The 23,712-nt window shown below is 42.4% G+C and overlaps 1 protein-coding gene across 7 annotated transcripts in view; it reads left to right on the top strand.

The window, feature by feature from the left end:
- The first annotated feature begins 4,805 nt into the window (after positions 1–4,805).
- CAMK2D (calcium/calmodulin dependent protein kinase II delta) overlaps positions 4,806–23,712 on the top strand; it is a 160,541-nt gene continuing 141,634 nt past the window's right edge. Inside the window, exons 1-3 of one of the 7 annotated variants that reach the window (XM_065686246.1) lie at positions 4,806–5,206; positions 5,468–5,743; positions 6,474–6,568. In XM_065686246.1, the coding sequence (XP_065542318.1) occupies positions 5,676–5,743; positions 6,474–6,568 (163 nt within the window). In that variant the 5' untranslated portion in view covers positions 4,806–5,206; positions 5,468–5,675. The remainder of the gene's footprint in view (positions 5,207–5,467; positions 5,744–6,473; positions 6,569–23,712) is intronic. The other 6 variants (XM_065686256.1, XM_065686264.1, XM_065686269.1 and 3 more) reach the window with 6 other exon arrangements.

The raw sequence follows: 23,712 nt of genomic DNA, 5'->3' as shown, positions 1-23,712 counted from the left end.
GCTACACACACACAAAGCTAAAACAACGTCAAACCTGCATTAATTTTTCGCCTAGTTCTCCCTGTACTGTTTCTAGAGGTAGGAGTTTAATGGAGAGCAATGACTCCTGATCTGTCAGGAGTAATGCTTTTTTAGGCCAGAGAGAAGTTCTGGTCTCCTGCATACCAAGAGTGTCACATAATCACCGAACTATCCAATCAGTTTTTCTGCCAACATCTTTCTGGTTCACTGAAGAGTAAATTAATCTTACGTAAGAGTGCTTCAGCAGGAGAATAAGAGTGAGCGCATACATATTACCATAGTCGGGTAGTAAGGTGCTTGCCAGGGGTATAAATAATGGATAAATAATTAATTTGCTTTTGGGAGCCTTCAAGGATCTGCTTCTCTGGGTGCTTATGCACACATGGTGGAGCAATGGCAGCAAGGGATTGAGCAAGACAGCTTCTCCACAGGAAAAAAAAAGTCCTAGGCAGGCTGCTCAGCAGCTCCACTGCGACTTATTATGACCTCCAGAGACCTGGGTTATCTGGGACTGGTACCAGTTTCTGAAGTCAGCACCAATCAGAAAGTCTTTTGGGGGGAGGTGCTCCAGCAGAAGATGTTAGGACACACTGCGGGCCACCAACACCGCTTAGAAATGAAAGGCTATATGACAAGTGAGTCTCTGGCACACTGACCAGATGGCTCTCTCTTCCCCCTGCCCTCCCCTTTTCCCCCAACTTTTTAGGAAAGTCCAACAGCTCCAGTGAGAAAACAAAAGAGGTACAACATACGGTGAAACAGATAATTCACTACTGACCTGAAATCTCTTGCCTCCAGTTCAAACTATTACAGTGAATTGCAAACCCACATATTGTCGTCTTTGTGATTTCTCACAGTCAATCCTTTCTTTTACCCTGCTTTTACATCTTTCCTTATTTCCACATATTGGTTTGATCTTTTCATTGACTACCTCTCCATTTTTTCTGCTGTCTTTGGATATTTATTTTTCTATCCACTCTCACATAGATTGTTTCTGACCCTAACATTCTACTTTCTTTCAATTTCTCTTTACATACTCCCTTTTTTTAAAACGGGTTTTCTCCCTTTGTTGCCTGTCCTCTTCATTTGTCATGTTTCTGTGATTCTCTGTTCCTATTATAAAACTAATTTACCCTCTCTCCCTCTTCTCTCTCACTACAAGGCATGTAACTCCATCAGGCACAGGTCTGATGCTCTAATTTCCCCTTCTATCTGCTGACACCTCTCCTTCCTCTCACTCTCACATATCACTCTCCCTTTTTTTGTTCCTAGTTCCACATCTCTCCTCTGACTTTTCCATTGTACTCCTGCCTTCTGCCCTCCCTGTTAGCAGAAACATTTACCTTCTGTGCTTTATCCCACAGATCCTGGCTTCCTTCACCTCCTTGATGCTCTTTAGATCAAGCCCACAGCCACCTTCTTAGCCATTTCAGGGATGTTTGTCCTGCATTATCAATGCGAGCCTCTGCAGTAATGTACCTGAAACTGCTCCTGTGTTTTCCATCAGTTGCCCCAGTGGGATATGCACAAACTTGGGAAGCACCAAGGATTCCTGTTCATAAAGCAACTATCTATCTAAGCCCAAGGGTAGTCAGGTTTTCAGGCCATTTTCTGCCTGGACCTCAGCTGTAAATGGCTTTTGCATTTGTTCAGTAACTAAAGATACAATATTCCCAGCAGTCCTCGCAATGAGAGTCTACAGGAATGATCTTTTGAAAGCTCTCCACCTCCTTCCAAGTGTAAGCAAATGGAAAAGCTCTATTTGCAAGATCAGAAATAAAATTAAAACCTCACTTTGGCTGTCTAAAAATAAAGCCATATAAAGCAAAGACCTTGCTGAAGAGCAAACTCTTATTAAATACAATTTCTTTTGCCATAATAAACGTTTCAGATTCTGAATATATAATTAATTCCATTGGTTAAGCTGCAGGAACTTTGGAGGAACAGCTCTTCTTACAGACTTGAACTGCCCACTGCTCTCTCAGAAAAAAAAAAAACAAAACCCACCAAAAAAAAAAAAAAACCAAAACCAAACCAACCTGCTGAAGAAACAGAGTCTGGGATGTTTTTTAAGCCTTTTTTGTTGTTCATTACCAAGATCTGACTTTCTGCCTTCACTAGATCAATGACAGATTGTTTCTGTGGCCTTAATAGAAACCTGAAGCTCCAGCCAGCTTTTAGAAGTTAACCTAGTGGGCCAGACCCTTGGCTGCCATTCTGGCTGCTTCTGGCTACGCGGGAGGAATTTGGAGAATGTATGTAGTACTTAAATGGCAGCTCCAAATTTCGGGTTTGTTTCAGCTAAAGAGTGAACTACATTTAAGAAATAACTGTTGCAACATGGAAAAAAACCCCTGAACTGCAGCGTTTCCAAGCTATTCATCATTTCCCTAGTATCTCTCCGTATGGAAATTCTCGAAGTCCTATGACACTGATCTTGTAAACAATTATTGTCTTTCCTTAGCTCCTATAATAAAATTCATGCTTGATATTTTTTTTTTAATCTCAGTGTGAATCTTGCATCCTTATGTCATTAAAATACCACAAACCCAACATTTTTTTTTCACTGAATAATAATTTTATTACACAGCACAAAAAGATACTTTGGCCAAATGCTTGTTTTCAGAACATACTATTAGGAAAAAATTACATAGGACAAGAGTATGTTTAATTTTTTTAATGTCTACATATATGTAGATAAGGAACCTGGCAGAGATGCCCCTGTAAATATTCAAAATCATCAGACTTGTGTGAGGTTTCAGTACTGCTGATAGTGTTATTTATGCAGATATATACAAAATTATGCACAACTTGCAAGTTACATTTTTGTTAAAGGGAACTAAAAAATCTGCCACCCTTCTGAATACTTTTTAAGGTACCTTTCCTTCACTGATCTGAGAAGAGATTCATTTTTGCTTCAGTGTAAATTTGCTGGTCTAAATTGAAACATCCTCCAGTCTTTTTGTACTGCTGCACATTCCCCAGAGAGGAGCTTATGGAGTAAATGCTTTGTACTTGCTCACAGTTCTCGAATACTTCCTTTGCTGCTGCCTCTGTGCCATGAATTTAGTGTCTTTGTATGAGGTATAGCTGCCTCACCCAGAAGAGAATTACCCTAGTAGATGGACTTACATGTCCGCATTGCACACACACACAGCCATTCACGTTCTTTTAGGGAAGAGTTGGCAGGTTTTAACTCTTCCTACAACACTGCAGCTCTGGATCCTTGTCCTAGAAACTCTGGAGCTTTAGGGAAACGTTTGTGGAGGTATTTCGTATGTGTGTCTTCTCGCGTATCAAAATAGGATTTAGATGCTTTAGACCTCAGCTACACACTGCCTTTTACAGTGAAGCTCTACGTGCAGTACAAACTGACACATTCAATGCTTTAAATGCTTAAAGCACTGTGTAGATGTTAATTTAATTCATTACTTCTCTCACCACCACTTAGCTTAGCAGAAAGGAGTTAACAGCAAAATGATACAGCTTGCCTAAAATAAATAGTCACTGGCAAAGCCTAGACCAGAAGCAAGACTGAAGTTACAAAGGCTTTGGTAATGCATATACATTTGAAAAGGTTTTTAAAGGAAAAATATCAAAGTTTGCAAATGGCAGGTTTTGGTTCTAGTTCCAGTAACTAGCATTTCTTCATCGGCCACTATTACTTCAGCTTTAAATATTTAGAAAAGGCAATACGAGGGATAAACCAAATCTAAACACACGTGTTTTCCAGTTGCCCCCCAAATTCCAATACACAAATGCTGTACTTATTTCAACAGCATTTTTAGTGTTGCTTTCAGAATTAAAACAATTCCAAACACTTGGAAATCAAACACATTTGCAGTATGTCACAGAATTCTCTCCTGACTTCCAGTACAGCTCAGGTGACCTGGTGACCCCTCATTTTGTGTGCATTTGTGGTCTCTGATGATGTGGTTGCATGCTACCTGAGCTGAGAAGCTTGCCCTTATTTGGGACAGGAATTACATCAAGGTAAAACGATCCAGGCAGCTGTTTATTATTACATTTTATCTTCATCACAAAGCTTTCTGCTTTGTGTTCTCAACCCTCCCCGTCTTATCTGTGCAGCAACTACAGTACTATTCTCACTTCCGGGTGCTGCTGGGCTTGGTGGGCATGGTGCTCCCTTCGCAGCACATCTCCTTAGTGTCTCAACATCTCAATGCCTTGGCCAAGATCTACCCACGTTTTGACGTCCCTACAAGCTGCTGCTGCTGCCTCCTCCTGTGACCTCCACTGTCAGTGATTCTCCTCTTGTTGCTTCTGCTCTCTATCTCTCAGAACAGATCCCTGTGGATTCAGGACGATGCAGAGTGATGGCTAGTTTAAGGAAGTCAACCACGGGTGCACGGATAACTCCTTCATTTAGTTCTACCCCAACTTACCGTTTAACACTGTGTTACGCTTAATCTGTACCTAAGGAAGTAGCTGACTGCTATGAAGCCATTTACGCCATGGCAGACGGCTGCTGAAGAGCGGGCAGGTTTCGGTACGCTTTGTGCTAAGCACGGCTGTTGTTCCGTCCCGGCGAGGCCGCCCGCTGCGGAGCGCCTGCGGGAACCGCCGTCTCAGGCCACGGTCCCCTCACGGAGAGCCGCTCCCGCGCTGCACTCTTGCCGCCTAAGCGCGGCGGCGCGGCCCCGCCCCGCCGGCCACAGCTCTCGCCCCAGCCCTGGCGGGGTAAACCGATACAGCGCGAACGCTCGACGGGAACGTAGCAGCCGGCGGCCGAGCCCACGCCAGCCGCAGATCCGCTACCACCGCCTCAGCCTCTACCCTGCGCACGCGCGCTGCCCCCCTTCCCCCGCCCGCGGCCAGGGGGCTGTGACGCGACGGGACGAGGACGGGGGGACAGGGCTGGGGAGTGGCGCGAACAGCTTCCCGCGGCTGCCCTCCACTCCCCGCCTCCACGGCCGCTCGATTCCCGCGAGCCGCGCGAGCGCGCGCACGAGAGAGGGCCGCCCCCTCAGCCTATCCCCCCTTCCCCAGCTTTCTCCGGGCTGTGTGTGACGTCAGCCGGCCGCCGAGCCGCGGGGTGCAGGTGCATCCGTTTCCTCCGCCAGGGGCACTCCCGCCGCCGCCGCTGTCGGCAGGGCGCAGCGCCCAGCCCCGCTCCAGTCACCGCCCGCAGTGCAGGAGCCGCTCATCGCAGCGTCCCCGACGGGTATGGGAAAAAAGCCGCGATGGGGCGGCCGCGGCCTGCGTCGCTAGGGGGAGGCACGGCACCGGGAGACCGGAATGAGGCGCGGCGGCCCCGCGAGCGGGCGGTCGCCGAGGGGGTTGGTGGTGGAAGGAGCGGAAGGCGCAGGCACCCCTCGGCCGGCGACGCCGAGCCCCCCGTCCCGGTTTTACTTTCCGTTTGGGGGCCACCTTCCCCGGCGGGCTTGAGGGAGAGGCTTATTGGTGTGCCTGTGTCTGTCCCCAGAGGGCGCGGGGAGGACGCGCCAGCTGGCGGACAGGAGGGCGCGGAGACAGCCCCGTCACGGGAGGAGGAGGCGGCGACGAAGAGGAGGAGGAGAAGCCGGCGCGGAGCCTCGCCTCTCTTCGCCTCGCCTCTCTTTTCCTCGCCGCCACTTCGCCGTTGCCACCTCGTCGTCGCTGGCCGCCGGAGATACCGGCGGCCGCCCGTCCTCATGATGGCCTCAACCGCCACCTGCACCCGGTTCAGTGACGAATACCAGCTCTTCGAGGAGCTCGGGAAGTAAGGACGGAACCCGCCGGACAAGTCCCGCCGCTGTCGGGACGGCGTGGGGCAGCCGGCTCGGGGCGGGACAGGGGGGGGGAAAGCGCGGCGCCTTTGGCTGTGCGGGTGAGCCACGCTCGGGGGATGTCACGGCCGGGAGACGCCTTACTGGTGCTGAAAGCCGGTCGGGGTGCCCCGCTGCTGGGCCACACCGCGGGGAGCACCTCGGCTCTCAGCCTTGACGCACACCCTCTTCCTCCCCCCCCCAAACAACGCCCAGGCTTTTGTGTGCCCGGGATGGGGGACCCGGGCGGTGAGGGGTGCCCCCTGGCGTCGGGGCGAGAGGGGCCAGGGCTGGCTGCTTTCTGAGACGCGATCGCCATGTTGGCGGCCCAGCGGGAGCGGGCGGGAGGGCGGCGGTGTCACCGGGGATAAGGTGTTGGGGGGAATGGTGCAGGGGCTACTGCTGCTCAGTCCCTTTGGTGTGTATCGGTCTGGAGGTAGCGAAAAGGTGCCTTGCTCCCTGCCCAGCAAGCAGCCTGGGGTGGGTTCGGTCTTGCGGCTCGCACCCGCGTTTCTGACGGGAATAATCTTAACTCTGAAAACATGTATTTTTTTTAATATATTGTGTTTTTTTTCATGTTGCCGACATCACACCTCATGCTGAAAGCCTTTAAAACCCTTGCGCCGGTAATGGCAGTGAACCAGTCCAGTTGGACTGACACTCTGTCCACTTCTTGGTTTCCAGAGGGGCATTCTCCGTCGTGAGGAGGTGTATGAAAATCACCACAGGACAAGAGTACGCTGCCAAAATTATCAACACCAAAAAGCTTTCAGCTAGGGGTGGGTATATTTTAATCTAGTGTTTACAATGTCTTCTCCCCGTTTTTTGCATTCTTGTGGTAGGCATTAAAAAAAGTAATAAAAGTGGCTAAAAGATTTAATAACTTTATTAACGTATTTTTATTTTCTTGGTTTTGGTTGTGGGTTTTTTTTTTCTCGGTTTTTTTTTTTTCCTATGTTAAATGTTTTGTGGATTGACTGGAGGTCTGAGGCGGCAGTAAAGCATTTCAAGAAAAGATGTACAGGTACTAAAAGAATTTCACATTCTTCATTTTTTGTCCCTCTAAATGATATTGAATATCAGCTTGCAAGCATTTTGCAAGCTGATTTTTTTATTATTTTTTTTAAGGTGGTGAAATAATGTTTCTATCATAGCTTTTGTTTAAAATATTATACAGTGACTGAATTATGTGTTGCCATTGCATTTAGACATGAAGAAAGCCTGTCTGCTAAGAGTACATGAGATAAAGTGTACTTTTACTTCATGCTAAACTTCATTATGAGAAGAAAATTTATGTTAAGGAAAGAAATTACAATTTTATCAACCAGCCACTTGTGAAGCAAGTCATTCTGATGAAGTGATGAACTGTTTTGCTGTTACAAGCCAGCAGTAACACCTGCTGTACAGCTTGTTTATATTGTCTATGTGATGTGTGTATTTCCTGGATAATTCAGTCTCAGGGGGATATGATACATTTGAGGTAAACATACACATGACAGCAAGCCTTAATGGTGATCTGTCAATTGCTTGTTAAGGCCAAGTCAGGGAGCATCTGTGAGGATACTGGGGATTATGGATTGTTCTCCGTTAACATTATCTGTATTTTGATGTGAATTTGTGGTGTGGTGAATAATGTGGGAGTGAATAAGCATGTAGTGCCAGAGTGTAAACCTGCTTTGCTTCTGATGCAGAGGAATTGCTGCAGGTAAACGGCAGTTTGAATTAATACGTTCCATTTAAACATAAAATAATACATATGATGTAGTAGCATGTTCTGGTAATATGCTGCTCATAAAGGTGTTATACCATTGTGTCATACTCTTATTTTCAGCTGATAAAAGTTGTGTGAAAATGTAATTTTTACCTTTTGTTGAATTTTAGTCTTTGTACTCTCACTGCAAGATTTGTTTTCCTTTATTTTTCAAAAGTTGCTTAAATTTAAAATACTTCTTTGCAGAGTTAGGGATTTAAAGGCAGAGGGGCTGAGAAAATGGTAGTACACAGGTGAAATATTTCCGCAAGTTTGCTAAAAACAGGTCTTCCTTTTTTATTTTGTTAGCGCAAAAATGTGGTCTGTTGAATCTTTATGTTTAAAATAAACTACCACATTTTGTGTGATTTCATAGGTCTTCATACCTTTTGACATGAGAAGCTGTAGGGAGATCAGCACCAGGTGGCTTCTGTGCTGTGGGTTTTATGTCTGATGGGATAAGTCTTGGAATGTTAGGCTAAAGTAATAATTTAATAAGTATACTATATGTTTCAAGCTTCAGTTTTTGTCCTGTGACTGTGCAGACAGGACCAGGTTGGTCCTTGGTGTAGTCCATCAGTGAGTGGAAGTGTATTTAGGAAAAGTTGGCTTTTAAGATGGCATGAGGCAAAATTCACACAGATTTTTCTACAGGTTTAGCACGTAATCACGTAAAGGAAGGGGTTACACTTTAAAGCTGGACCATGAAATACTTCTTATAAGAACATGTATGATGCCACATCCATGAAGGGAGTGTGTTTCCATCTTTGTTTTCAGAGATCCCAGAAATCTCTGAGGTTTTTTGTTTGTTTGGGGTCTTTTTGTGATGGTTGTTTCATTTTTTTGGTTTTTGAAATCTACTGGACAGCTGTTGAAGAGCAAGGTTCATGGAGAAATCATCAGATTTTTATTAGGCAGTTCTTTAATTGCTAAAATTGCACTTGTGGTGCAAAACTTAAGCATTAAAAAGCTTCGGACTGTGATGCTTTTTCCTGACTGGTAATAGGTATACAGCCTTTAACTATGATACTGGTCTCCATCTAAATTATAAATTTCATTGTACTTGCATCTGATTATGATGAGGTACTGGTTCACTTTTGTGTTTTGTACTTACATGAGATACCAATTATAATGTTAATCTAAAGGAGTGTTTATTTCGCCTCAACTGTGAACAGTTAGGAGGTTCTTGGCTTCAAAATGCGTGTCCCTTGTACAGTGCCTGACTCTCTGGAAGTCTCTTAATCAGTGTTGAATTTGGGCCTTCTTGCTTGCAAGATTGAAGAACAGGAGGTTAAGTGTGTAACATGGAGAAGTCAAGACTGTAAAGACCAAATAAAACTTCCGTAGTGTAGCTTTGAAAGTAAGTTATTTAGGTGGTTTCAGCACAGTCATGACAGTCCTCTCTCCATCCCTCCCTCACCTCACTCCTTGGAGATTTATCTAAGTGCTTACTTTAATAGTCCTTCTGAACTGAGGAACTCATCTGGTCACTGACTTAAGCCAGTGAAGATGTGTTTTTGTCTGTTCCCTTGTATAGTTACAGGGAAATTTCAGATTAATTGTCTGTGTGCAGACACATGGGCTTTGGTTTTAAATTTGAGGGGAAAAGAAGATATGCCCCTGCTCTAGCAGAAGTAACATTTTTGCTTCTAAGTTGATGATAAGTTGTTTATATCTGCTGTGCTCATATTTACAAATTGTAGTCAAGAATGTTATAAATTGTTTGTTATAAATGTTTAAAGTTTTAAATACTTTAGTTGGCAATTCCTACTCCATGTTTTTCTGATTATAATAATAGAAATAATAAACATTTGTTATTTAAATCTCTTCGTGTCAGTATACAACCTTTTTATAGGGGGGGAAGGAAGGAACATATCCCTCTAGAGATGCATGGAACAGTGAACAAGCATGCAGAAAACTAAGCATAAAATGGAGAATGTATGTTTACTAGTTCTTGGTTCTGTATCATTTCATCGGATGAGGTTGTTGGGATTTTCTTACTACTCAGTTTATCAAGTATGCTGTTTTGGGTTCCTCTGTCTTGTTTTTCTTGCAGTTGAAAGCAGTGTAGATAAAAGTGAACTTCTGTGAGGTGATTTTTCCCTTGTCTGTTCTAAATGCCAAATAATTAACAAATCATCTTTTTCTTTTTATCATTATCTGTACATCTTTTCTCTTTTGAGATGCTTCTGGCTTTGATCCAGATGGATTTCATACGAACAGATGTAATTTTCTTGAGAGGTTTGGTCCTTATTTTCTGACTAAAAAAAGAAATAAAATAGATGAGTGTTTGCTTCCCTAATAATTCTTGAAAAGATCAATTACTAATAAGCTTTCACTGGGTTTAATTTTTGCCAGTAACTCATACTGACATTTTCTCTGTAGTGGCCAAAACCACTGTGAGAGGAGGATGATGTTCTAGTCCATTTTCTTTTCAAAGGCTGTTGTAAACACTGCCTACACACACCTCTCCTGGCCCGTAGATTGCTGCAGCAGAAATATGAACCGCTTTGTTCATGGGCATAAGTAGTGTTAAGAGTAATGTAAGAATCAGCTGGAGGTCTCCACTTCTTTGTGAAAAAGCTCTTGTGAGCTTTCAGGGACGAGCCATTCCATTAGCTTCAGTTTGCTTCTGAGCTTTAAGCCTTGAAGGCTTCACTGGTTATTTATCTTCCTTCTCAGAAGGAAATTTCCCTAACCATTTTTCAGCATCTTCCTATTCTTCAAAGAAGAGAGGATTTCCTCTGAGCCTGTGGCTGCTGATGAAGTGCATAGCCAGAGGTGACTACAGTGATTGTGCTTCTCTTAAACAAGCTCTGATGGGTGAGGAGGCTGGAAACCCCACCCTTTCAGAACTGTGTTTTAGTGGCATTATTGAGAAATCCTGCTGTGGGAAGAGTATTTCAGCATCTAAAGTTGCCCAAATGGAGCATTTCATGATCCCTAAAGTGATTTAAAATTCATTAGGGAAATGAATGACATGTGAAGCACATAGGGTAGTATTTTCAAGTGCTGTTTTTCATGACACAGAGATAAGTGTTTCTATTGTGTCACTAGACAAATGTTTAGTCAAGTAGCCTGTGTCAGCCTGTGCCAGATGTGTTACAGGAAGACAAGCTCTAATAAGGCTTTCAGTACTCCCCAGGAGGAGAAGATAGTTCTTCCTAATCTAGCTAAAGATCTTAATCTCTGAAGCACACATATACCTCTGCAAGTACACTTTTAATGCTAATTTCTGTGCTTACATACTGTTAAAGTTATTCCCACAAGTAGAGTACTATCCTTAAGGGCATTTAGATGCCAGCAAAGCAGATTTTGTCTATGGGAAGACAAGAATTAAGCTTGGGTTTTTAGCTGTTTCCAGTATTTAGCTCTGGTCTGTTTCTCAGGTTAATCACCTATCAGAAGCAGTATGTTTACCTTCCTCCATGTGATAAGAATGTTTATAAAAATGTTTTCCTGTGGTAAGGAGACTTACCTTCTAAGGGTGTGGTTGCCCTTTTTTAATGCTTATGCTCCTTCTGTCTTCAGCTTAGTCATGGCATTCTTTTTGGTTAGACATAAATGTTGTGATTTAATGTGGATGATTTATCTGCATATTCATCTGCAAGTATTTGTTTCAGTTGCAAATTACCATAGTTTTTGAGTCTACCAGTACTATGTGTTCAAATTGAGTCCATTCAGAAAGCTCAGAGCAGTAGAGAGCACTCATACAAGTGTTATTAAAAAAACCCAGATATTTGGTTAGGTGTTTTTGTTTTGAAGGTGTTTAGCTTTTGGTTTGATTTGACATTTTCACCAGTGAGAATGAAGACTGAAACTTACTGTGATGAACATTGTTTGGTTAGTAATTTTTTATCAATTTAAATGAGATTTTAAATAAATTTTCCTGGCAGTTCATAATTAAATTACCTATAGCAAATATTATACAATTTTGAGAATCATAGAATCATGAATTGAGTTGGAAAGGACCTTAAGATCATATTATTCAGTCCCCTGGGCAGGGACGCCTCATGCTAGACCATGTTGTCCAAGGCTCTGTCCAAACTGGGTTTGAACAGTGCCAGGGGTGGGGAACTTATCACTTCTTTGGGCAACCTGTTCCACCGCCTCACCACGCTCACAGTAAAGATCTTCTTCCTTGTATCTAACCTGAACTTTCCCTGGTTAAGTCTGAACCCGTTACCCCTTGTGCTATCACTACAGTCCCTGATGAAGAGTCTCTCTCTGGTGTCCTTGTAGGTTCCTTTCAGATACTGGAAGGCTGCTCTGAGGTCTCCACGCAGCCTTATCTTCTCTAGGCTGAACAGCTCCAACCTTCTCAGCCTGTCTTTGTATGGGAGGTGCTTTAGCCCCTGATCATCCTTGTGGCCTCCGGACTTGCTTCAACAGCTCCATGTCTATTTTAGGGTGAGGACAGCAGAACTGCACACAGTTCTCCAAGTGGGGTCTCACGAGAGCGGAATGGAGGGGCAGGTTCACCTCCTTCAAGCTGCTGGACAGTCTTTTTGATGCAGCACAGTTATTAATTGTGCATCAAGTTAGACATTATTTGAATGTATCTGTCCCTCTTAGGAGCTTCCAATTTTCTCTCATTGTGTTTCACCACTACTTGGGCCTGGACCCCTTCTTCACTTTCACAGCTGTTCCACTTAAGTGCTAACAACAAAGGGGTTCTTGGGGATTTAGCTACTGCTTTCCTGCTGCTTTTTGTTAGAAGTTGTGAATTCTGGCACCGATATGTGCTTCTGTTCTGTGTGTTCACTTACTGCAAGCTGAAGGCTTAACTGCACATCTAAACAGCTCCACTTTGAGAATTGCTTCTGTTGGGAGAGAAGAAAGAGCTAAACAGAGGGGAAAATACGAGCTGATTACCTTTATGCACTGTTCACATCTGCATTCTGATACTGAAATATGGATGTTTCTTTTTCCCCCTGGTCTGAGGGAAGGTGTGTTCCCTGGTAATGTTTTAGTAGCTAGGTCCAAATCATATTTTCAGATGAAAGCTTTCGGTCACATACGGAAAGAAGGAAACAAACGCAATGGCAAATACTTAACCTTAGTTGTAGATTGGTTCTGTCTTTTTGCACATGATGCTGTACACGGAAAACACTGGTTTATGTCTATGGCAATCTGAAACTACAGGTCAGCTGAGCTATTTCAGTGACTTCTGCCCTCCTTGTCAGCAAGGTAGAAATACACTTGTTCCTGGAAGAACTGAGACTGAATTTCTGACGGTTTGCTCCGCATCTAATTTCAAAACCTCTCCCAGTCTTAAAACCTAAGTGAAATAAAAATAGTGTTACTATGTAAAAGTCCTGCCATATGTAGGTTTCTAACCTCTTAAAACCAAATACTTATTTATTCAGTTTGTCTGGTTATGATTAGTGGTATGTAAAGTCATCTCTGGGTTTGTTTTTTGTTAATTTTTTAAAAATTATATTTTTATTATTTTATGGTGGCCATTTTGACTGTTGCTTAGAAGACAGGAGAATGCTGTCATGTTTTTTTTTATTTTATTATTTTTTATTTAATTGCAAAGTGCCTGATCTGAGAGATTTAAATAAAAGTTAGCTAAATATATTTTGCTTTACAAATGTAAATGCTGCCAAAATAGTACTTTTCATTCATCTGTCCTTCATTTGACCTCCTGAGAAATGTAGGCTAGGGTATTTCAGTACGTCAGCATCCAGCTTCCACCTTTGTAAACGTTTATTGCACATTTGTCAAATACTGTGTAAGGATATTGTGCGTATTTTTTTTAAGATTATGTGAAAAACCTAACTTCCTCTGTTCATTGAAAAAGGTTAATAGAGAGCAAACCCCTAACTTAAAGATGTTAGTTCCTTTTCTCTAATGCCTCATTAAAAATAATTATGCCTTGAATTTGAAGAAACATCTGCTGTGCTTTGTAGAGACCCAGAAATCCAATGTCTGGCTGTTCTTTGCATGTATTGAGCTCTGTGTATATCTTTGTCTGCATGTTTGTGCAAACAACTCCTTTATTTAATCCTAGTATTACGAGAAAAGTCTTGTGTATGGTATCGGAGTGGAGAATTTGAATGACATGGTTTAGCATTTTCTTCCAGGGCAGACAGCTGCGCTGTAATCCAGTGTCAGTTTCTAGGTAGTAGTTGCCATGTTCTGAAATGCAGTTTTGGTTGGTTGAATTAGGAAACTCTCTTTAAAGCTGTGCAGCCCTGTTAATTCCTGTTGCATCCAATTGGATGTATTCTGCTGAACTGAGAGTTTACTTAATTTCTCTTGAATCTGTTGCTTCTGTAGGTGCCACTGGAAGCATTACCTGTAGCCGAGAGTCAAAAAAGCTGGGGAGGGAAAGTTTATGCAAACTTGCAAATACATCTGATTCCTGATTTAGCTTTTATTCTAGTCCAGGGCATGTTTAGTTGAAATGGAGAAGCATAAATTGTGCTACAGCATATATTTGTTTTTTGTAATTGGATTTTTAAGTCTAGAGAATGATAATTAATATGCTGAGCAAGCTATTGCAAATAAGTCTGTGCAACTTTTGTTAAACGTTGGTTGTGTTTGATGGAAAGAAGCTTTGCCTACCTGGGGATTTGAGGTAACTTCTATTGCATTAATTCCTGGCCTTCTGTAAGTAATAGGTATTCCACAGGAAACTTGGTAGAGTAAAACATGCAGGCCTTATTTAAAAAGCAACCCCCAAAAACTTCTCAAAAGTAAAAAAAGTAGATTTTATTAAATGATGGAAATGTGATACTGTAGATCCTGGTCAGGATGAAACATTTTGTCTTGCAATAGGAGGCTTTTATTACTCTTCTCACTAACCAAGAATTTATACACTGCTGCAACAAGTTAACATCCTGGTGATGCTTTCCAAGAGAACTGTCTGGCATACATAAAGCAAGAATAAATTTACGTTTTGGCAGTCACGTTCACCTTGAATGTAGAGCGTGCTCTGTGAAGAAGCTCAGATTGGTCATGTGGTTTCTTTTGCTCACTTACAGCTAAGTCAGTTAACTGGGTTGTCAGTTGGACGGCCTCTCCCCCGATCCTGAATGTGCTGGGGAGGGAGTTGACTCTTCTAATTGTGCATCAGTTTTTGCTCTGCCAACACAAAGCTGGCAGTGCTGTGGAAAGCAAAAGCATGGCTATGGTCACATTCCACTGTATGTAGAACTTGACCTAAACCAGTCTTTAGTCAAAGGTTATTTGCAGAATTAAAAACTTCAGAATCTGATCTGTAAGTAAAAAAAAAAAAAAAAAAAATATGAACTGCATGTTTGCTGAGTGAGCATGTGCATGAATGTTGACAGATGTATATAAAAGAATAGAATACACCAAACCCCTGATGGTAAAGTTAGTTGACGGTTGTTAGGTGTGTGGTCTACAGGCAAGTACAGAGCGCTTCTGAACAACTCATCCAGCCCTATGGCCTGCAGCTAGCAGCTCTCCTTACCTATGAAACAGGTACCTTGAACCTTACCTGTGAACAGTGTACCTTGCCTGACAAGGGAGATGAGCAAACCTCAGTCTAAGAGGGGAGGATAACACACCTCTGCTGTAAAGTTTCATCATCTTGGCAAGTGAGAAGGAAACAGAAACGTCCAGCACCAAAGCTCATGTTTGTGGCAAGCAATCTACTGCATGTGTTTTCAGAAGTTTGTTCCTGATTTAATTGTAGTCAGAACGTACTTGCTTGTAAATTTTCTGCAATGTGAATGGAAGTGTTGCAGCAACAGTCATGTTGCATATTCATGTTGCTGCAGGAACAGATGGGGTTCCTACATAATATCCATATTTGACAGTCTGATGGGATTTGCCAAGCCTAAGCTTTCATTGATATTTTAACCTCTTGGAGAGATAGGTTTGTGATTTAACCAGTCAAGGCAGGCCTTGAAGTTACTTGTACTATGTAGCAGATTTTGAGCAGTGCTTAGGTATGATTTTGATTTGGGAGGCTTCTTGTAGGAATGGTTTTAATAGGCTATTTATTGCTCATTAGAATAAATGGTCACCTAAGTCAAAGATTTATCTTGAAACCTTACTCATTTGGCTGATTTTATTCATATCCTTCAGTAAGTGAAGATGTGTCGTATATTCATTTGAAACATGTGGACAGAGTTCTGTTGCTGTGGTACTGCCTTGGAGGATTTTGTACTGTACAGCAGATGACCTTTGGTTTCCCTTAGGGCAGCTCCAGGTGCTGCTGAACTTTGCTTACGAAAGCTCCCTTAAGGACATGTTTTCCACCTTTTTTTGTAGAAAGGTATCGCAGATATTAAATGTCTGCAATATGCAGTTACATTTCAGTATAGAATGCAACCTTCAAACCCTAATTTTTTTCTTACTTATGAAACACGAGGTATGAAAATCTAAAGCTCACCTTGGTACTTTTTATACTGTGTATACTGCTTTTAAAATTGCAAAAAATGAAGCTCAGGTATGAGGTAAATTGCTTAGTCTTACCTTTCTTCATACAGCATAGACAGCTATGAAACTGTGGTTGGGGTTGCACTGGTATATGCTCATGGGACTAAATACCCTGCTGATCATGACATAAAAGCCCCCTTTTTGCGAAGCTTTTTAATATCACCCCAAAGGCGGGGGGGGGGGGGGGGGGGGCAAGGGTTTTTCTGTCAGAGTTCTGCATCTTTCCGTAGTGCTTTTGCTGACATTCATCATTTATGCTTACTAAGTTTAGCATATTAAAAACAGTTCTGGTTGCTTAGTCTTTCGGTTAAATCCCTTCAGTAGTCTTTTAATACCGGAGAAGTCTAAGATTTATAAGATGATGTGTACTGCTGCTGGATGAAAGAGCTTCCAAAACCCAGTGACATTGCTTTGTACCTAGAACACTTTATGGTATTTCGTAGCTATTGCATTTGTGGTTTTGGGGGAAAGGAAGGAAGGAAAAAAAGGTCACTGGTATAGCACTCTCTGCGTGTGTGTGTGTTACATGCAGAAAAAGATGCATCAGAGCTTGGCAAAGCTTGTATGTACCCAGCGAGCTTGTTTGCTGTAGCAAAATGTTTCATGCTAAAAGACTTACTAACTAAAGTAATTTTACTTGTAATGAGGGCATGAATTAGTGTCTTTAAATTTTTATTTGTGGTTAATGTGATTTATCTGTTTAAGTAATAAATTGCTTTCAATGACATGTTAATCAAAACATGCAATGCGATTAGTTTTCCCAGAGTAGAACGTGCTAATGTGTGGTCCATCCACCCTCCTAGGAGATGTGTGTTAATATTACACACATTGTGAGGACCAGATCAATGGTCCAGCTCACCTTTCATACTTAAGTTTAGCATGTCTCAGAGATGGTTTTAGAAAACCTGAAGTAAGGGGATTCATGAGTTAGGTGTATTTAAATCTGTAATAGATGATGGGGATTTTTAACTCTCAAAACGGTAAGCTTTAATGTTCTAAGTTTTTTACATTGTTTTGGTCACAGGACATTCTTTACCAATGTAAATTTCACAGGGGCATTACATGTCAACAAAGCTTGTACTCATTACAGCACAAAATGGTTGAAAATACACTGTATTGTCCTTTAAGTAGGATCAGTTTACCTCCATCCCCTTTAAATAGGATTGATGACTTTTTTTTCCCCAGCTGTCTTGCTTAGATAGTTCTGAATGGTAGCAATTGGTCATATACCAATACTTGAAAGTCAGATTTAGTCAACTTTTTCTGTGTTGTTGTTTAGTGGTCTGTTCTTCATTTTCCTGTTTCATGTGACAGATTAAATCTAGTTAAAACTGCTTCCAAATCACATTATCCAGACTTGTACAGAATAAGAACATTTGAGCATCTTATCATCTGGGGTTGGCCTTCAGTGAAAAATGGGAGATAAAATATATCCAAGGTGAAGTTGAGTCCTTCAACAAAGGCAACAATTTTACTTGGTAATCAAGCTCTATTTTAAAATTAACTGGGGAGGTGAGGGTCTTGCTTTCCTGGAGAGAGAATTTGGTACTACACTCTTACTTTGATGATTTTTCTAATCTACATCCTGGATTTATTCATGGGCAGTGTTTGCTGTCTGTTCGTCAGACAGAAATTCCTTCAGAGGATTCTTCATCTTTCATCAGTGTATTTATCAAGGACAGTCTTGTCTCCATTATTTTTTTTTTTAACAGCCATCTTCCTTTAGCCTCCCTCTGTATGATGCTTGCCATTATTACAGCCATTCTTCCTTATGTATGCTCTAAGCTAATTTATGCATTATATATGGATGTTTGAAATGGGGCATTGGAATTGACCAGGAAAAACAAAATAATGTGAGACTTCATGAGTGGCTTTAGTAACCACCTGTATCTGCATGAGAAGATCTTGTCTGGTAAATTCCAGTGTTTATTTACAGGTTGATTCCCCTGATTCTGAGACAGATACTGAAGGAATGTCTTTAGTAATTTCATTTCAGCTTTCCCTTTCATCACTATATTTCCTGTCACCTCTTTTACCAGTTTCCTACTAATTTCAAAGCTAGTTTGGTAATCTCCATTTGTACTAATCCCCAGATGTCTCATTTTCTTTGCTTCTGCACTTTGAACAATGGATCCTTGCAGAAGGCATTGATTCCTGCCTGGAAAAATCTGTCAGAGTAGTGTTCTAGAAGACTTACTGTACCCAGCCTGATATGCATAGATGTAGATAGGTGATGTTTTGTTGGGTTTTTTTGGCACAGTTTCTAAAGATCACATGTATTTGAGACCAGAGACAAAAAAACAGTTCTTTCCGTTACAGAGGTGTTGTTCAGTTCATGATATAATAGCTTTGTACAGCCTGCCATTACTCTCACCTCTGTGCAAGGTCGAGTAGAAACTGCTATGAAAATAGCTCCATAAAATGAAGCTAAATTAGGAATAGTGTTTGTCGAGTGTTGACTTCTGTTTCTGCAACCACAGATCACAGAATCCCAAGGGTTGGAAGGGACCTCAAAAGATCATCTAGTCCAACCCCCCCGCAAGAGCAGGGTAACCTACAGTACATCACACAGGAACTTGTCCAGGCGGGCCTTGAATATCTCCAGTGTAGGAGACTCCACAACCCCCCTGGGCAACCTGTTCCAGTGCTCTGTCACTCTTACAGTAAAGAAGTTCTTCCTGATGTTAACGTGGAACTTCCTATGCTCTAGTTTACACCCATTGCCCCTTGTCCTATCACTGGATATCACTGTAAAAAGCCTAGCTCCATCATCCTGACACCTACCCTTTACATATTTGTAAACATTGATGAGGTCACCCCTCAGTCTCCTCTTTTGCAAGCTAAAGAGACCCAGCTCCCTCAGCCTCTCCTCATAAGGGAGATGTTCCACTCCCTTAATCATCTTTGTGGCTCTGCGCTGGACTCCTTCAAGCAATTCCCTGTCCTTCTTGAACAGAGGGGCCCAGAACTGGACGCAATATTCCAGATGCGGCCTCACCAAGGCTGAGTAGAGGGGGAGGAGGAGAACCTCTCTTGACCTACTAACCACTCCCTTTCTAATGCACCCTAAGATGCCATTTGCCTTCTTGGCCACAAGAGCACATTGCTGGCTCATGGTCATCCTCCTATCCACCAGGACCCCCAGGTCCCTTTCCCCTTCACTACTTCCCAGCAGGTCAACCCCCAACCTGTACTGGTACATGGGGTTGTTCTTCCCCAGATGCAAGACTCTACACTTGCCCTTGTTAAATTTCATCAAGTTTCTCCCCGCCCAACTCTCCAGCCTGTCCAGGTCTCGCTGAATGGCAGCACAGTCCTCTGGTGTGTCAGCCACTCCTCCCAGTTTTGTGTCATCAGCAAACTTGCTGAGGGTGCACTCAGTTCCCTCATCCAGGTCATTGATGAAAATATTAAACAGCACCGGTCCCAGCACCGACCCCTGAGGAACTCCACTAGTCACAGACCTCCAGCTAGATTCTGCGCCATTGACCACAACTCTCTGCCTTCTTCCTTTCAACCAGTTCTCGATCCACCTCACTACTTGATCGTCAAGCCCACACTTCTTTAGCTTATCTATGAGGATGCTGTGGGAGACAGTATCAAATGCCTTACTGAAATCAAGAAAAACTACATCTACCGCTCTACCATCATCCCTCCACCTAGTCACTTCCTCATAGAAGGCTATATGGTTGGTCATACATGACTTCCCCCTCATAAAACCATGTTGGCTGTTCTTAATGACCCCCTCATCCTTGATATGCCTAGTGATGGAGTCAAGAATAAGTTGTTCCATCACCTTTCCAGGGATGGAGGTAAGGCTGACCGGTCTATAATTACCCGGGTCCTCCTTCTTGCCCTTCTTATAGATTGGTGTGACCTTTGCCATCCGCCAATCCTCAGGCACCTCGCCCATTTCCCACGACTTACCAAAGATGATGGAAAGTGGCCTAGCAATGACCTCCGCCAGCTCCCTCAGCACCCGTGGGTGCATTCCATCCGGACCCATCGATTTACAGATGTCCAGTTTGCATAGCTGATCCCTAACCCAATCCTCATCTACCAAAGCAAACTCCTCCTTTGTCCTGACTCCTTCTGGGGCTATAGAAATCCGGGGCCCTCGGGGAGAGTCTGCAGGAGTAAAGACAGAGACAAAGAAGGCATTCAGCACCTCTGCCTTCTTTATATCCTCTGTCTCCAGGGTACCCACTTCGTTCAGCAGTGGGCCTATATTGCCTCTTGTTTTAGTTTTATTTGCTATGTATTTGAAGAAGCCCTTTCTATTGTCTTTAACCCGACTAGCAAGATTGAGTTCCAAGGAGGCCTTAGCTGTCCTAATTGCCTCCCTACATCCTCTAACAACTGTCCTATATTCCTCCCAAGCGGCCAGCCCCTCCTTACATAATCCATAGATTCTCCTTTTCCACTTGAGTTTGCCCAGCAGCTCCTTGTTTAACCACGCTGGTCTCCTAGATCCCTTACTTGACTTCCTACTCATTGGGACGCTCCGATCCTGAGCTTGGAAGAAGCGGTCCTTGAATGCTAACCAACTATCTTGAGCCCCTTTACCGCCTAGTACACTTTCCCATGAGACTTCCCTTAGCAGTTGACTGAAGAGGCCAAAGTTGGCCCTTCGGAAATCCAGAACTGTGGCTTTGCTAGGTATTCTATTCCTCCCACACAGGATCCTAAACTCCACCATCTCATGGTCACTGCAGCCAAGGCTGCCATTGACCGTCACCACTTCGACCAAACCCTCCTTGTTGGCGAGTACTAAATCTAGCAGCGCTGCTCCCCTAGTTGGTACGTCCACCATTTGCATTAAGAAATTATCATCAATGCACTCGAGGAACCTCCTAGACTGTGAATGACTGGCTGTGTGAGTCTTCCAGCAAATATCGGGGTAATTAAAGTCCCCCACGACGACTAAGGCATGTAGTCGCGAGGCTACTTCCAGTTGCCTGTAGAAAGCCTCGTGCTCATCTATTCAACAAAGTGCCTAAAAAACCCCAACCACAGCAGCTTAGTTCTTGTTTGTTTAAAGAGAAGTCGCATTGATTCACACACTAAAAAAATTGAAACACTTTAAAAATGTTGCTAATTGTTGTTGACTGGTTCAGTCAATAAAATGTGTGAAATGGCCTAACTAGCTCAATATGGATTTTGAGTTTTCCTCTGAATGCATTGCCTGGCATTTTAAGTTTCTTCTACCAGTAGAGGCCACTTCTTGTCATGTTTCTCAAACCCTAGTTTATAGGAAATTGATGTTTCATAAAGCTGTGTGAGTTGACAGTAGAAGCTTCCTGAACAGGGAAAATGTATGAGCTTCTGGTTACATGAACTGTGCTGCATGCAGTTCTCTTGACTAGTTTGTATTTTTAGCATTTTGTGAGGAAATCCTGGCATTTACCAGTGATTATGTGGGTCTGAGGGGTTGTGTAAGGGGTCTCAGATGCTGCTTTGCTCAGGTATGCGTGCTGGGGCTCCATAGAGTAGACCGTTAGAGCTTTCCCTGTGAGAGGGCCTACCAAGCGTGGTGACTGAGGCGTCTCACTGCCCTCACCCTTCTGTGGGAGCTGGACGCTTGATGTCAGTTCCAGTTCCATTGTAAAGTGCATCCAGAGCTTCTGAAAATAAGGGGTAAGTAGGTAGGTTTAAGATCTTGAGTTTGGTGAATGTGTATTGGGACAGAAAAGTTAATTATACCGAGTCTCCACAATCTAATCTTGGAAAGGAGGCAGTTTTACATCAGTCAACAGTGGCTTTGTATTTAACAGTACAGGTAAGCGTGACAACTAACATAGTGAATTTTGCTAACGGGTGTAAGCATTCATGAAATCAGTACCTGGGTTTGTATCTGTCTTGTTTACTGTCCTACACAGAATATAGTAATTTTTATTAAAAACTATATGAAACCGGTTTTTAAGCAAAAGTATTTATTAGTAGTGAACCAGGCAGCTTCACGTAAAGCCACATGCTGTTTGGCATAACCTTGTTTTGTTAAAACATTTGAGTGGTATTTTATAAAAATGGGAGGTATGATTTCAAATGAAGGGAGTATTAAGCTTCCTCAGCCTTGTTAATATTCAGGTTGCTTGACTCATTTAACTTTCTAAAGTAGATGTGTGTACCTTGATGTTGGGTTTGTTGCTTAATGAATTTTAATGATCAATCAAAACCTGATGCTAGACAGATTAAAAATCAAAACAACAAACGAAACTTCTATTATTTTTAGTACAGTGTTTTGATAATTTGTTGAGATTCTCCCTGCCCCCTCCCTTTCCTGCTTCACTTAGAAGGAGGAAGGGAAGGAGGTCCCTACAAAGAGAGTAATGCTCCCTTGGAGGATGGTTGAAGAGCTGCAAGATGTAGTTCTACAGAAACGGAAAAAAGAAAAAAGACAACAGCTTGTTTCCAGTACTGAAATACGAGCCACGAGTACTGAATACGTGAGGTATGAAACAAGCTTGTGGTAATTCAGAATTAATGGTGGCTTCTTCAGTAAATAATAGGATTTTGTAATCATACCAGGTTAATACTAATATTATCAGCAGCAAAAGTCAGTTGCATCAGGTGCATAGTCTTTACATCTCTTAAATATTCAGCAGACCATGCAAATTCTGTACGGAAAATAGGATTATGGGACTGCAAACTATGTACCAAATGTAATGATCTATGTACCTACTGCTACAATTCCATTCCTTGCAAAAACCTTAGCAACACATCAAAGCTCAGGTATCTGAAGTTGACCCACCTGCATCTGTAATTCGTAGCACAGTTACTGAACAATCTCAGCTGTAATTAGAAAAAAAAAAAAAAATCTTAGATTATATTATGTGATTGCATTTTCAGTGTGAGAATGACATATACAACAGCTATCTGAATTACTCCAAGTGGCTTCAAAATAAGAGGTAAAAGCCCCAACAGTTGTCTTACTGAGCAGAGGTTGTCAACTCTGGGAGTTTTACTAGACCCAAAAAAAACCAGAAGGTTTTTCTGGCATCACAAGATGCAGCTGTATAAAATTATCCATGTGAATTTGGGGTATTTGCAGACTAAATCTGCTTCTGCGCTTGCATGCTGGGATGAGCAGAATGCAAGCATATGCATTTTGATGTTTTGTGTCTTTGAAGGATTCCCCTGCCCCTCCATGTTCTTAACATACTGTTTATTTCCTTGCCAAGAGAAGAGTGTATGAAGGAACCGTTAAAGAAACTGTGCATATAGACTTTGTCTGAGAACCTCAGTAGATGATGTATAAGCTCACGTACTTTATTTTACAACTGTAGCAGATTTAATTGCATACAGTCAGGAAATTCCACTGGTGGGCAATAATTTTCTTCAACTGCTGTAACCTGATCATGTTTAGTCTAGTACCTGTATCCTTTGTAACTTCTGGTGAGATAATAGAAGGATATGGATAGTTTCAGACTCTGTGCTGTTCATATATCCTTCTCATGCACACTCCACCAGGTTTGTTAGGTATTAAACAGCTCCTGGTTTGAGAACTGTTCTCAAGTCGGATCCTTGAGGCAGTTTATAAAATGGGCCTCTGAGTTTGGCATGTGTAGGTTTGGTGTGCTTTTTGTTTGTTTGCTTTGGTGGGATTTGTGGTGTTTTTTGGATTGAAGTTGTTATATTGTGTCTCTGAGATGGGGCCCTTTTAACCTTATTAAAAGGTGATTAGATTATTTTAAACAGTTTCATACTGTTCCATTTGCTTGAAATGTGCTTGTTTTCTTTTTCTGTATTGTGTAA

Source organism: Lathamus discolor, chromosome 1 (assembly GCF_037157495.1).
Source record: "Lathamus discolor isolate bLatDis1 chromosome 1, bLatDis1.hap1, whole genome shotgun sequence".
Taxonomy (NCBI): domain Eukaryota; kingdom Metazoa; phylum Chordata; class Aves; order Psittaciformes; family Psittacidae; genus Lathamus; species Lathamus discolor.
Note: the sequence above shows the minus strand (reverse complement) of the source record. Positions and strands in the feature narration are given on the sequence as shown.